This window comes from Terrapene carolina, unplaced genomic scaffold, assembly GCF_002925995.2.
Source record: "Terrapene carolina triunguis isolate 2854851 unplaced genomic scaffold, T_m_triunguis-2.0 Scaffold67, whole genome shotgun sequence".
Classification (NCBI taxonomy): domain Eukaryota; kingdom Metazoa; phylum Chordata; order Testudines; family Emydidae; genus Terrapene; species Terrapene triunguis.
Window position 1 is genome coordinate 48,523,963 of NW_020664418.1, and position 15,802 is coordinate 48,539,764.

The window sequence follows — 15,802 nt, forward strand, 5'->3', positions numbered from 1 at the left end:
GCTGTCCACGCCGGAGGCCGTTCAGGCCACTAAGGACATATTGTCCCTTCCGGTGTTGCCCACGCCAGCCAGCGAGGTGCTCCATTCAAGGGGTAAACCTGCTCTGGGACCTTTCCAGCAGTCCCCGTCGGTGCGGCACCGCTCCGCGACACAGGGAGTGCCCCGGTAGCGCTCACCAGAGCAGTGCCACCAGCTCACCTGTCAGAGTTCCCTGTGTCGTTCCCCGGGATCCCGGCGTCGTTCGCCGGCTGCCTGGCGCAGACCTATGGAGGCGCATCGCCAGTCCCCGGAGTCCTGGCACCGGTCCCTGGAGCGGCGGGATCGATCTCCAAGCTCACAGCACCGTTCCAGAGAGTCCAGATGCCGGTCCCCAGAGTCCTGTCACCAGTTCGCCGGTACGGATCCCCACGGGCAAAGTGTCGATCCCCTGTACCAGGACGTCGATCCTCTTGCTCCCGATTCACGGAGCGGCACAGCTCTCAAAGCGTGAGGCTTCGATCGCCAGGTCATTGGAGGCATGGCACTGGCATCTGTCTTCCTGGTACAGGTCACTGGTAGAGACCCACGGAGAGGGCCGACAGGATCGGGGTAGACGGGCGGCATTGGCATTGTCCTAGTCCCCCAGACCTGTCTCTCCCTCCTCAGGCTCAGAGAGTGAGAAGGAAGATCTACCGGCAGGCCAGGTCCGCCCACCGGGAGCATCAACATTCCCATCAGGACCACCAGTGCTCACATGTCCCCAAAGTCAATGGCCGGCTTCCTGGCAGCTCTGGAATCTCTGGGCGTTTCCCCAACCATCGCAGGGGCACCGATCAGTCTCAGGGATTTCTGAGAAACGGTCGGCAGCAGTCTCCCACCCGCCCCCGGACTCGGAAGCAGAGTCAGATCAAGGTCCCTAGGGTCAGCCAGCCCTGGCTGGGGCTCCCCTCACAGAGGTGGCAGACCCACCATTACACGCCTCCTCATCCTCTTCACACGATAAGGTGATAGCGGGGCCTTCCCCCAGGACGATATAAAAACCCACTAGGAGCTTCCTAAGAGGGTGGCTTCGAACCTGGGGTTAGAGGAGCTGGCAGAACGCTCCTACTCCCTGTTTGATGTTTTGAGTGCAGCAGCTCCCTCCAAGGTGGCATTGCCTGTCCACAAGGGAGTGGTAAAGCTGAGCAAAGCCTTGGGGCAAACTCCCTCCTCCCTGCCCCCCATTTCCAAGCAGGCGGAGAGAAGGTATTATGTGCCTGCTAAGGGATTTGAATACCTATATATACACCTAGCTCACTGGTGGTATCGGCGGCCAATGAGAGTGATAGGCAGGGCCAACCGGAATCAACCCTTAACAATAAGGAGGTGAAGAGGCTCGATCTCTTTGGCAAAAAAATGTATTCGATGGCCAGCCTCCAGTTAAGAGTGGCCAACTATCAGGCCCTACTTGGCGGCTACGACTTTAACATTTGGCAGTCCATGGCCAAGTTTGCACACACACTGCCAGAGGAGCCCAGGAAGGAGTTCCGGGCTATTCTGGATGAGAGCAGCGCTGTGGGCAGGGCAGCCCTCCAAGTGGCCTCAGATGTGGGGACTCCCGGGCCATGGCTTCGGCCATTTCCATGAGGCGTGCATCCTGGCTGCAGTCATCGGGCCTGTCGGTGGAGGTTCAGTAGTCCATCCAGGACCTCCCTTTTGATGGCCTGGTGCTGTTCACGGAACAGACAGCAAGTTACATGGCCTAAAAGACACTAGGGCTATCTGGTGCTCGCTGGGCCTCTACATGCTGGCTCCCACTCCGTCCCTGTTCATGGACCCTTCTCATGAGCATCTGCTCACTCAGGAGGTGCAGGGCCTTCTGTGAGTGGGAGCTGTGGAGGAAGTCCCTCTGCACTTGAAGTGGAAAGGATTTTACTCCCATTATTTTTTGATCCCAAAGGCCAAAGGGGGGCTACGTCCCATCCTCGACCTGCGGAGCCTTAATAAGTATCTCAAGAGGTTGAAATTCCCCATGGTCTCCCTGGCCTCCATCATTCCTTCCCAGGATCCAGGAGACTGGTACGCCACCCTCGACCTGAAAGACGCTTACTTTCAAATATCAGTCTTTCACAGACACAGAAGGTTCCTACGTTTCGTAGGTGGGACCACCCACTACCAATTTGCAGTGCTCGCCTTTGGCCTAGCAACAGTGCCAAGGGTGCTTATGAAGTGCATGTCGAGGGTGGCACCTACCTCAGACGTCGGGGTATCCAGATCTATCCAGACCTCTACAACTGGCTCATCAAGAGCCGCTCCAAGGTCCAAGTCCAGCGCAGTGTCGAGACGTTGCGAGCCACTTGTCAGGCTTTAGGCCTGTTGATAAACAAACAAAAACCAACATTGGTTCCGGTTCAAAGAATAGAGTTTATCGGAGCGGTCCTTGACTCTATCCAAGCCAGAGCCTTCCTGCCAGAGACCAGGTTCAGGGCAATGTCAGATTTTCTCCCAATGGGACCGCAACCTGGTCCTCTCCAGGCTCACAGGCCCGCCCTTTGAGCCTATGGCTTCTTGTTCCCTTTCCCAGTTGTCATGGAAGGTTACATTCCTTGTAGCTATTACCTCGGCAAGACATGTCTCCGAAATTAAAGCCCTCACTTCGGAGCCCCCATACACAGTGTTCTACAAGGACAAGGTCCAACTGCAGCCCCATCTGGCCTTCCTGCCAAAGATGGTGTCACACTTCCATGTCAACCAGGATATCTTCCTCCCGGTGTTCTGTCCACAGCCTCACACGACAAGTGAGAAGAGGCGGCTGCACACTCTGGATGTCCAGCGCGCCCTGGCGTTCTACCTGAAACGCACCAAGCCCTTCCGCAGATCGACCCAGCTCTTTATCGCGATAGCTGACAGGATGAAGGGCCTAAAGGACAATTTCAAATTGGATCACCGCCTGCATCCGTACTTGTTACGAGTTGGCGCAGGCTGTGCCTCCACCAATAGTGAAGGCTCACTCGACTAGGGCTCGGGCGTCTTTGGCTGCCTTCCTGGCACATGTCCCTCTCCAGGACATCTGCAGGACTGCAACGCGGTCTTCGGTACACATGTTCACAGCACATTACGCCATCATCCAGCAAGCCAGAGATGACACTGGATTCGGCAGAGCGGTGTTGCAATCGACATGTCCACGAATTCCTACCCATCTCCGTTGGCACTGCTTGGGAATCACCTACAATGGAATGGACATGAGCAAGCACTCGAAGAAAAGGGGGTTACCTTTCATAACTGTTGTTCTTCAAGATGTGTTGCTCATGTCCATTCCATGACCCACTCTCCTTCCCCTCTGTCGGAGTTCCGGCAAGAAGCAATGCGAGCGGGGGAGCCGATGTCGCCCCTTATACGCATACGCACGCCACTCCAGAGGGTGCCAGAGCCAGTCCCCTATAGATACCACTGAGGGAAAAACTTCTCAAAGAACAACAGTTACAGAAGGTAACCGTCTTTTACACGTTAGACGGTGTCGTTATACACAGGAAAGTCCTTGCGCTGGCATATTGCTGCTGCTGCTGCCTGAGCTTCCCAGAAAAGGAAACTTTCAGTGTGATAGTGTGCAGCAGGAGGATGGTTGAGATAGTAAATCCACAGAAGTCAGGGATTTCAAAATTCTGGTTCTCTCAACAGGCCACATTACACACTAACAAAAACCACCAGATACAGCATTCAGAAAGATGCTCTCAGATGAAAGCCATTATTTGGATTTTGGATTCTCAGGCTTAATACCACAATAACTGTGTGTGTTGCACATATCTCATGAATGCATACATGCACACCCTTCTTTTTGCATGTAATAATGTGAGTGCAAAGGAGACAAGCATCTTCTTTGCTTTGCAAAGTTGTTGTTTCTGTTCCAGACTGACCTTGCTGAGTGAGTGAGTTACCCATATAGTTTTTCAGACTCTGTAGACTCCAATAAATATTTTTCCAATTTAATTTTTTTTTTACAGTTATAAACCAAACAAGCTAAAAGATTCTTCAGAGCCTAGAGAGGGGAAAAAGGCTGGAAAGTGTAATGAAGGGTTTGAACTGATCTCCACAACCTGCAGACCTGCCATCAAGTGATAGCCAGCCTCCAAGACAAATTTGGGGGCTTTTTAAAAGGCAGTATGTTGTAGGCACCTGATAAATAGAGAAATACAAGAACAAGGTGTGGAAACTACTTCCATGAACAGTTAGGTTTACAATGGTGATTCGCGTTAGGAGTGCAACTTCTAGTCTATTCGAACTAAAGGACAAAATTCTTTCCTGGGATAGTTGCTGTGAAAGTCAGTTAAATCATGGGAAGAATGCCTTAGAAGGGTGCACCTGGGCTGTATAACCTAGAAGAGGCGTTCATTGCCTTGTAAGCAGTACTATGCTCGGCCTATGCGACGTAGTCTTTGTGCTAGGAGGCTGTGTCTAAGACCTTCCTAACTACTGGTTTTTGCTAGCAAAGTTAGGCCAGCTGGTGTGTATGGGAGATAACTTTGTTGAAACCATTCATAAAGCTATTTGAGATTCAGTAGCAGCTTGGGCATGAAAAGTGACCTGGGTGGGTTGTCAATGATAAAACTACCTGCTAGGTCTGGTCTCACTAGGTACAGGGATATAGACAAGAAGGTATAGAGCATCAGTCTGCAGAAACTGATGTTGAATGCTGTTAAGTGGACCCGTAAAAGTATCTCTTATCTAGTTCCAAAATGTGCTGCATTTTCATGCCAGTGGGAGATTGTCTTTAAATCTCCCTTTTGTTAATGTTCTTCTAACTCCTCATCTGATCATTATTAGATGGTGGGCACACTTGCTCTCTCCTGGCCCCCACCTGCTTGTCCCACTTTTGTATCCATCTGCTCTTCATGTCCTTTCCCCTTTACCTTTACATCTCCATCTTCTCTTGAGGAGTTTGTGGACCATGTTACTTCAACCCTCACCATTTTAATTGTGGGAATTGGCCCTCTGAGAATGAAGGAAATGAGAGCTGGCTCCCACTGACTATTGATGAGGTTAGCTTGATTATTCAGTGTCTTTGTCTTACCTCTTGCTCTGTTGTTTCACACTTTCCCACAGAAGCGTATAGCAAAGCTCAAACTGCGAGCGCTCTCTTCAGAAATGCAGGCCCAACAGGGTGCTGACTTCCTACCTTTCAGAAGCCTGTATCTGGCCATGTGCAGAACTCACGAGGGATTGAGCTGTGAACTCTGTTCCCCACCACCAGCCATGGCCTCTGTGCTCCTGATATATTTTCCTCAGCCAGCATGTGGAGCTGGTTCAAAGGTCCCTTAGTTCAGCAGAACCTGATCTGATCCTGACCGCAAAGTGGCAGCATGCCCAAGGTGAGCCATGCTGCCCTCCTCCTGGTGTGTCTCCTGCCTCTTTCCGACCATCCCCAGGGGACTGGTACCATCTGTGAACTGGAATAACACACTCCGTGTAGGGAGAGCTGCTCTTCACGTTCAGAGTTTGGGTCATGCCAGCTGTGGTTCTGCCCCCTTTTTCCAGAAAGTTTCTGAGTTTCCAGAAAACATGTGGAGCTGCTGGAACATGCCCTATTGGCTGCGGTGTCCAGACTGCTGGTGTGTCTAACTGAAGCTGCTGTGTTTTCTTTCCCTTTTGCTTCTGTCCCGAATCTGAGTTTGGCCCTTGCTGTGTAGGATCAAAGAAGCTCCGTCTCCAAGGCTGTCAGTCGGGCACCTCTCCCCAGCACTAAAAATTCACTTCAGGGAAACAAACTCACTGTAGTTCTGGGATTAGTTGTTGACCTCGCAGTCCGTGTCCCCGTCCCCAAGGCCAGGTTCTGTCGTGTTCAGTCTCATCACTCTCCTGAAGTGCCCAATTCCTTGAGCAAAGAGGCTGCTTCCATCCCATCCGAAATGGTTGCACTGCGAAGGTGGTTGAGAGAGGAGTGGCTGGTCCCCGGGGACTTCCAGAAGGGCTCTCTGCACATTTCATTCTTTTAGGACGTTTAGCCCAGCTTCCGATCAGCTCATAGCCTTGAAACTGCTCTGATGAGCAGCAGCGTATTGCTTATCCTCCATATTTTCTGTCGAGACTGGGCATATTTTATTCTTGTAGCTTTTGACGTTGCTGGCCCTGACCTTTGGAGTGTTTTATTGCTTTTACCTGGTGCTGTTAGCATTAGCAGCATTCTGTTTATCCCAGGGCTTCCTCATAATCCATCGTAGCCCAAGTTACTCCCCAGTTTCCCAAAACACCCTATTAGACCCTTTCTTGTTCTCAGCATGCCTGCTGCCATTAAGCAAAACTGTTTGTGCCTCTGCTTGACACTGTCCTGTGTACACTGATGATTTCCACAAGTACTTCTCAGTCCCTGCAGATTTCACGAGAGGTATCTCTGGATTAGACAGTTGTTGTTTTCAAGGTTTCTTGGATTAATATGGTGAAAACTGAGCTGCTTCTGATTGATTCAGTGCAGAGGTTTTCCTGGCGCTGGTTTTGTCTGGCAGTTATTCTCTTTCTTTCATTTGTGCACGTGGGATACCGGATTTCTGTGGATTTTTATTCGTTTGAGGTGCACACTAAGATACTTTGCTGCCACCTCCAGAAATATCACCAGATTGAGACCTGAGCAGCCTAGGCTGGCTGCTGAACCCTTAGTCCACGTCTTTCTTTCATCCTGAAGTGCTCTTGCAGTTTATTTGCAGCTCCCCTAGATACAATTCTTCAGTGTCTGCAACAGCTACCGAATTCACAGGCTAGACTGCACTATGGATGTAAGTTCTTCCATCGCCCCCTTCAGTAGCTTCTGATAAAGCTGGGAGTTGATATTTTAGGGTTTTCTTAGTTATACTTATGAGCTTTTCATTCCTTTGGCAACAGCTCACCTCAACCTCCAAATGACTTCATTCAACCTCCACATGACTTGAATCCATTGTTGTGTGTGTGTGTGTGTGTATGTGTGTGTTCGAACCTCAGCTTCTACATCTTATTCTGCAAACTGTCTTCCTTTGTGTGCCAGTGGCCTTTGTTCTCTTGTGTGTTAGAACTTGGGACTCAAGGACCAAGTCAGAAGAAAACTCACTATTTTATATTTAGATTTTATTGGGAATTTGCACAGCACCCAGAGCTAATACATGTTCCAGGGGCTAGGTCACACAGTGAGTTAAGGCACCAGCCTTCTATGTCTATAGAGCAAGGACCCATGTGTAAATCACAGAATCATAGAACTGGAAGGGACCTCGAGAGATCATCTAGTCCAGTCCCCTGCACTCAAGGCAGGACCAAGTATTATCTAGACCATCCCTGACATGTGTTTGTCCAATCTGCTCTTAAAAATCCCCAATGATGGAGATTCCACAACCTCCCTAGATCATTTATTCCAGTGCTTAACCACCCTGACTGGAAGTTTTTCCTAATGTCCAACCTAAACTGCCCTTGCTGCAATTTAAGTCCATTGCTTCTTGTCCTGTCCTCAGAGGTTAAGAAGAACAATTTTTCTCCCTCTTCCTTGTAACAACTTTTTTATGTACCCAAAAACTGTTATTTCCCCTCTGTCTTCTCTTCTCCAGACTAAACAAACCTAGTGTTTTCAATCTTCCCTCATAGGTCATGTTTTCTAGACCTTTAATTATTTTTGTTGCTCTCCTCTGGACTCTCTTCAATTTGTCCACACCTTTCCTGAAATGTGGCACCCAGAACTGGATACAATACTCCAGTTGAGGCCTAATCAGCGCGGAGTAGAGCGGAAGAATTACTTCTCATGTCTTGCTTACAACACTCCTGCTAATACATCCCAGAATGATGTTCCCTTTTTTTGTAACAGTGTTACACTGTTGACTCATATTTAGCATGTGATCCACTATGACCCCCAGATCCCTTTCCGCAGTGCTCCTTCCTAGGCAGTCTTGTCTTTTAGATTGTAAGCTCTTTGGGGGCAGAGACTCATTTAACTCATGCCTAGCACAATGGGGCCCAACCTGGCTTAGGCCGCTAGGCACTCCCACAGTATAAATGTTAAAAAAATAATAAACTGAAAATCTCTCTCCCTACTACAAGAGTGTTTATCCTGTACCACAGCAAGACAAGAGGCTGTAAGAGTCAAAGAAAAATAATCAGGCAGTGCTTACATCCAGACGTACTCAGACATTGGGAGAAAAGATGGGACATTCATTAGCAGTGTCTCGTTATTAGATTTGACTGGAAAAAGCTGTTAGTTCCCATGGTGTGTTTATATTGTTCTAGGAACATTTCCAAAACTAAGAAGCTAATGAGATTCTGATTTATTTTTCGGGAAATTTAAAAGAAAAAAAGTTTACTCTGAAAAGCAGAGAGACTCGACTATCGTGGCTAAATCTGTTTCTCTCCCATTTCCCAGGGCCACCCATTCATCATGCAGTACAATGATGGGAATGCAGAAGTTGTCTCCATGTGGGTGTGCAGGATGCTGGAGGAGAGACGGTCTCACCAGGGCCCTCAGTGAGCAGCAAGGAAGCACAGCAGGGGTGAGGTGAAAGAGAACCCGGGACTAGCAAAAGGAAAACCAGCCCACGTTGCACTGTCAAGAGAGATGGCATATTTCACGGAAAAAATATTTTTAGAAGCATCAACAAAACCTTTCAGGATATTTGCTGCTGCTTTTTCTGACTTTAGGGCATTTTCTCCACACATTTCCTTTGTTGCTGACTGATTCAATGTCCTCAAATTGTCTTCAATCAAACTGTACACAGCCTTAAAGCATCTATAGTATATATATATTTTGTTATTGAGTGTACTGTATATTTCTTGGCTCCAGACTGTTTTTTAACCCTTAGTCTTTTGCTCTTGTAAAAATGACACGTTGACTGTACAACGAAGTTTCTACGCAAGTATAGACTGTCTTTGGCCGCAGACATCAAGGATGTGTTCCGGGTTTTTTTAATTGTATTTGTTTAATAAAGCACGACGCTGGCATTCACCATCCTTATGAGAGGTATCATCTTGGAAGAATAAAAATGCCGCAAGTGTATCAACAGTCATGCTGTGCAAATGTCATGGATTTTATTTGTGGCTATTGCAGGGTAAAACTCCAACATGGGATCAAATCCTGCCTTTGAAGGCACTGGGAACCATACTTGTATCCCTGGGCAAATTGAGCTGTTATGTTTTTTTATATGATTAACATGCTATATCTCTACGGTATAGTTTCCAGTAATCTGCCCCGTCTCAACTTAAATGTCCCAAGTCATAGGGCTTCAATCACCTCCACTGGGAAATTCTATCCCAACCTAAAGTCTATTCCTGGATATAGCTCCTGTTGCACACTATAATCCAAACACTGTCTTCTCCACACCCCTGGTCAGCTCCTTCCCAATTTCCCGATACCCCAGCCTGCTCTACCCCATCCCCCACCAGAACAGTGTCCCCAAACCCAGCAACTGCAGTCTCTCTCCAGAAGTTGAGAGGGAGTTTGCAGTGGCTGGAAGAAAGATCAGTGTTGTGGTCTGGGAAGGTAGGGCAGAGCCTGCTGGAGCTTGGGATGGCGGGATAAGTAGTTTCAGAGGAGTGGGCGTTTGAAGAAGTGTTGTGCTGAGGGAGGTGAAGTCCCCTCGCAGAATTGTCTCCCGGTAATGGACACCTCGTCACTTGGGACATTTGACAGGAGGCTGATCAAACCACTGGGAAATGTCCTGAACAATCCCGCACAGGGCCCCAGTGGGCTGGAGAAAAACCAAGGAGTTCTAAGTGCCTTCTATCGCCACCTTACCGAACATATGAACATGAAGTGTTGTTTGTATTAGACTGGTCATGGATAGATTGGCATTATTCTAACAGGTTAAAAATTGAGAAACCGAAAAAAAATTGCCTTTAGTCCATATTAATGTATTATAAGGTTCCTGGGAGACCTTTTGAATAAATAATATAAGCAAATAGACTGTTTCATGAGTGTTGGTGGTGTGTAGAAATCCTGTAAAGCGGACGATAAGCTGGGAATCCTGCATAAACTCGTTGTGTAATTGAAAACACACACGCTGCTTGCTGATAGATGTAAACTTGGGGCATTCTGCACCATTCAGGTGCCTCCCATCCTGCCATTTTGCTTTAAAAGCATTTCTTGGCATTCCTGAAAATGTAGAAATGGTAATTAACTCCTCTGTTCCTTTAGTCATCCCTTTCCCATAGTGCAACATTTGAATATTGTTGTTCTTTGTATCCTAGTAGCTCCTAGCAGACCCAGTCTGGACCCTGTTGTGTTAGGCGCTATACAAAAAAGTGATGAAAACACAGGCCCTGCCCCAGCGAGCTGACAACCTAGGTTTCTGACAAGATCCAACAGCACTGTGGGGGTTGGGTGGACAAGATATTAAAAGTAGCACCTCGGAGTTTTGCATAATAAGAAGTAGGCTTGGCAGATTTCAGTTGTTATAATTTTGACTGATATTGATGTTTTTAAGCATTTTTTTCTATTTTGATCTATTTAAATCTTCACAGTTGCAGTATATTATGAGTTGTCAGACTATGGGGGGGGGGGCTGACAATAGTTACTAAATAACAGTAGATGCTGAGATTCCAAACGTTGTTAAAGCTTTATAACCATTAAATCACAAATCGTCAACATCACATGTCAAAATATACAAAGGAAATAGCCTGAAATCACACTCCACGGAATTCTCCAGCTGCATTGTTCTTACTTTGCCTAGCTGTAAATTATCTATTACCGATGGAAATGGATTTTCGTTGGTCTGTGTGTGCGTACAGTGAATTGGATGTTTATCAACATTTACCGACGATGATCTAATCCTCCCAACCCCAGTAATAAGCAGTATCCTCAGACTGCCACATGCCTGTCCGTCGTCGAATGGCGAAGCTCATTGTTACATGAAATGTTCTGTAGGCATCACGCAGCAGTCGGTCTCTTTATAGACCTAGTACAAATATGGTATATTATGCCCTACTTTTTCATTACTACTATTTAAAGAACAAGAGCTATCACGTTGACTGTTACCTCAAAGGAAAGCTGAATAATTACCGTATATATAGTGTGTGCTTCTTATGACTATGGTTCCAGTTTACATTTTCACAACAGATTGGCTCATCTTTAATCAATCTTTATATTAAAATGCTGGTTCTAAAAACACACTCACTTCGTTCACATTAATGCATAGAGAAGGCTCTTAAAAGAAGGACTCTGAGTGTTTTATTATAATAAATTAAGCATGTACGCTGGCGTTTTCTTGTGCTAAAACTAAAATGTCACTAGAAGAACTGAAGTGGATAATAATAGATGAAGCCCCTTGTAGTGAAAAATTTCTGCTGAACAGTTGCAAATCCTAAATGTTACTTTGGAGGTAGTCTGGAAAATACTTTGTTTCCTTCCTTGGAGGTATCATTTATCTTGTTTTGAAGTATAGAGATTGCAGGCATGAACTTATAGACTAAAGTTTGTCTTAATTGCTCCGGTGTCACAACCTTCCTGGCAGATAACAGTACAATGAATGAGTCAATGTGACCAATACCTTCAGGTCCTTTTTCTAAAGTGAGACAAATTTCTTTCCTTTGAGCCAACCAGCCTATAGGCAGCTCTTTCGTTTATTTATCTCCCAACAGTTTACATTAGCTTGCTCTGGATAAAAAGTCTCTCTCAGATTTAGTTAAAAAGTCAGTAAAAACAAGGCTTTTTCTCTTGCTTTCATCTGGGGGAGTGGGGAGGATTTCAACCTGCACATTCATACTTCTGATATTAACTGATGTAACTTTGAAAAGTCTCGTTGTTAACACTGACAGATAGTGTTATGTTTCTTTGAGATTTGTCATTAACCTTGCAGTCTTTCTGGTTATACTTAATCAACCTGACAATAATTGTGGAAGTTTTGGATCATTGTCATCTTTCCCTCTCCAGATCCTTGAATTCAGAGTTTCCCCAAATAACATGGGGGACTGGAGTAGATGCAAGGAATTGGTAATAGTATATGGAACCATTCACTTATGAGACACTGCTTCCTGTCTGACCCACTATGGGGAGTTGCTGAAAGCTGTTCCCATCCGGTGGCTGTGGAATGGCCTATAGGAAAGGAGTAAAGTCCTCAGAGACGCACGTCCACTTCACAAAGCACCACCACAACTGATCTCTGCAGAGATACCCAGGATTGAATAGGCATAGGGACTTGATTCCCCTCTCACCTTAATGATGGGCCTTCTAGATTACGACAGAGGAAGTATGGGGTAGTGGTTATGACGTTAGCTAGCACTCCAATGACCTGGGTTCTATTCCCTGCTCTACCTCAGACTTTGGGCAAGTACTTAAGCCATGTCTACACTACAGCCTCTGCAGCTGTAGCGCCCTAATGTAGATGCTTCCTACATCGATAGAGTGGGGGGTTTCCATTGATGCAGTTAATCCAGCTCTGTGAGAGGCAGTAGCTAGATCGCCAGAAGAATCCTTCCATCAGCTGAGCAGCATCTAGTCCGGGTGTTAGGTCAGTCTAACTATGGCGCTCAGGATGCAACATTGAGCAACGTAGCTAGGCTGGTCTAAGTCTTAGGTGTAGACCAGGCCTGAGTGTCTCTCTGCCTCGGTTCCCCATCGATAAAAACGGGGAGAACAGTGCTTCCCTGTTCCTGTTGTGATGTGAAGATACATCCATTAAAGATTGATAAAGCCATTACCGATTGTGAGGCACTCAGGTACTACAGCACCCTGTAAGTCGCCTAGACAGAAGGAACGAGGCACGTTCTCCGCACTGAGGGAAATTTGTGCTGCTGCTCTATTTGTTCTATTAAACTGAGAATGAAATCCAGTCTCTGGCACTTCTCACACATACATAATTAGAAATTACTTTGATATTCCTGCTGCTAAGCAAATTAGCCCAAAGCAGCAACGCCTTCAAAACTTCAATTTAACTTCATCTCTCCCTCCACTCTAATGAAAAGGAGATGACGAACATGCAGTTAGCTTTCCCTGCTCTCCTCCCTATCAGGTGGGCTGGAAATGTTGAATGTTCTAAGGGGTCAGGCTTAATGGCATTAAGACTCCAGTTCTGCACCCTTTCATTCCTGCCCTGACTTTATGAAACCTGGATTGTGACCTGAGTTCCAAATTCTAAGAGATCTGTCATGTGAAAGCAGAAATGTTTGGAACAAGTTCAGCACCATCACAACCTCCAGCAGTTCATCCCTCTCCTCAGAAGATACCAAAAGAGTCCATCAGAAGTAAGCTAAAGAATTAAAAGAAAACCTATGGAATGTGTGCACCGGTTTCTCTCACAACCATAGGAAGGAAGGAAACGGCATCTAGGTGCTTATCCCACAAAATGACTTAATCAGGATTTCCACAGAAAACTTGCATCACTTTTATTCAGGTATATATGTCTCAGATCGCTGTAATAACCCAAATTTGTCATTCCATCCATAGCTTGTTGCTGTTAGAACCAGTTGAAAGTGAGAGAAAAAATTCCACCAAAAAAAAAAATCCAGAAAAAAAGATGATAGTAGAAATTTTTACTCTCTTTTTTTAATCAGATTTTCAGATGTTATGTTTTTCATACCAGCTGTAGTCATTACCAGTCAAAGCTAATCCTCTGAGGGAAACTAGCATTAGTTTTATCTTAAATGCATTGATATTTGCAGTACAGAATTAGAAAATACTTGAGTTTCTCGTATTCCTTAACAAACTCTGTCCTGCTGTCAGTTTTCCAAAGGCAAAGTGTCATTCTTTGTTTGCTCACTAGTAGCTTGCAAGGCTCTTTGTGCGTGTGTTTATTGGCAAAGAAAACAGAATTGGGGAAATACACCAAGCAGTTGTTTCACAAATGCAGGAACGCCACCTGCCAGAGAAATGCCCCCTTCTACTTCCTATGCTCACTTTTTCTTAAGTGACAAGTAATGACCAATAATGTGCTAGCATTGATAACCGAGCAGTCACTAAAAAAGTCACTGCAGAGCTTTTCAGCCTTAGCATGCACTCCCTGACATTAAGAGGTTTAAACAAACTGGAAAACTGAGTCTGGTATTAAAGTGTATCTATTTTCTGAATGATGTGGCATAGCCTTCCTCCAGGGAGAGGTTACCTGTAAACCCACAAAGGAAAAGAAATTGGTCTTGGAACCTTTTGCTGCTTTATGATGGAGAAAGGAGAGCTGGAATGTTTGAAACAAAATCTGCTTGGCTTCATACATTAGGGATTCGGGTCTTGGCTGCCCTGAAAAATGCAATGGCCTTGTCTACACTCAGCAAAAATTGGAGCCATAATTCTCCATTGATAGTCGGCAATGGTGGAAGCACTAATGTAGTCAGGGTTCAGATAGTGTCAGAGCACGGTTAGAAAACATAGTGACTGAAATGCCTGAGCTCTGTCTACATGACAGCTTTCACTGTTACTGCCAAGGGGGAAGCTGCACTGTACAGACCCAGTAGTTGCTAGTGTAGACACGCCCCCTGGCTGCAGTAGTTATGAAATGAGAGCAGTGAGAGGCAGAAGAGTGGAAGTGGAGCGTGGGAGAGTATTTCGTAGTTTGTTTTTTGTTAACACCTATTCCCTTCAGTGAGTAATGAACATTTTGGAGGAGGGGTGGGGTTTTGTTAATGACTCAGCATCCTTGCCCCTTCCATGGAGGTGTGCGAGATCCCCATAGGTGCAATCCAAGACCTCCAACAGGTTCTCCAGCAGAACCAAGGGAGACCAGACTTGATTTTCCTACGGTTTAAAATAAACACGGAGGGGAAATTCCAACCGAAGCCCACCATGCCAGGCCTTTCTCCGCCACAACCAGACTCGGACCACCGGCAAGGGAGGGAGGGAGGGAGTCTCTGAGTATTGTACAAGGTTCCCTGGTGAGTGACCCTTCACCGCTAAAATACCAGCACAAACACTGGGCTGAAGTTAAGGCCCCGCCCATAGAAAGTTAAGTGCCTTGGAAAGCCAATGGTGCATCGAGGCCTAGGTGCAGAGATCCCTCTGTGCCCCATTCCTCCTGCATACCAACCTTCTCCTTTTCCACCCCCACCCATCCTAACTTCTACCCCAGTTCCTCAAACCCTATGCATTCTGTTTGGCTGTGGTCCTTCTGCCACCCCAGGATACGCACCGTTGGAAAAGAATGAAACAAAGGGATTTTTAGGCCTCTCTTAAGTGCAAATCTCAACACATCCTTGCCTGAGCCACTGCTCCCCACACCCGCCTAGTATTCTGTCCCTATGAGAGTACATGGCCCACGCTGGCCTTCCTTGGGGCCAGTAGTAAATGGGGCCAGTAGCAGAGAGGGGGGCTTTAGAGCTCTGTTAGGGGAGTCCAGGGGAGGAGGATGGCGTGGGTTTGCTGGAAAGTGGCACCAGAACCAACAACAAAAATATGGAGACTGTTTCCAAGTTGAATTTGTAGGGAAATCGGAACCCTTTCTTGGAATCACTTAAGCGATTGTAGGGTAATTCCTACAGGTAAATCCTGCTTTGAGCAGGGGGTTGGACTAGATGACCTCCTGAGGTCCCTTTCAACCCTGATATTCTATGATATTCTATTATTCTAATTCTACCTGCGCCCAGAGATGTCTCTGCAGGCAGCGGAGTGGGAGCCCAAATCAGGCCTGTAATGAGAACTCAGTTACAACCTTAGCTGTGGACCAATTACCCCTGCCCCATCAGAATGTGAAACTAGGAGTTCATTCATTCAGGGGCCTCTTCTTCTGAATGTAATTAGCTCAGCCTGTTGGCCTCTGGTGCTAAGGAAGTACAAGCCAGCGACAGTTCTTTGGTTATGACAATTATTTTTGAAGGAAGTCTTTGGATGGGTCAGAATATGGTGGTGTGCTTTAAAAAAGACAAACCACCCAGGGTGAGCAATCCCCGTCTTTATTCCTAGAAAATGCGGCTGGACCCTTGCTGT

At 46.5% G+C, this 15,802-nt stretch overlaps 1 protein-coding gene across 2 annotated transcripts in view; it reads left to right on the forward strand.

Annotated features, from left to right (window-relative positions):
- Positions 1-8,913, forward strand: part of MAP2K5 (mitogen-activated protein kinase kinase 5) — a 188,516-nt gene extending 179,603 nt beyond the window's left edge. For both annotated transcript variants that reach the window (XM_024199528.3, XM_024199529.3), the window contains one exon: positions 8,324-8,913. In XM_024199528.3, coding sequence (XP_024055296.1) covers positions 8,324-8,428 — 105 coding nt within the window. In that variant the 3' untranslated portion in view covers positions 8,429-8,913. The remainder of the gene's footprint in view (positions 1-8,323) is intronic.
- The last annotated feature ends 6,889 nt before the right edge of the window (positions 8,914-15,802 follow it).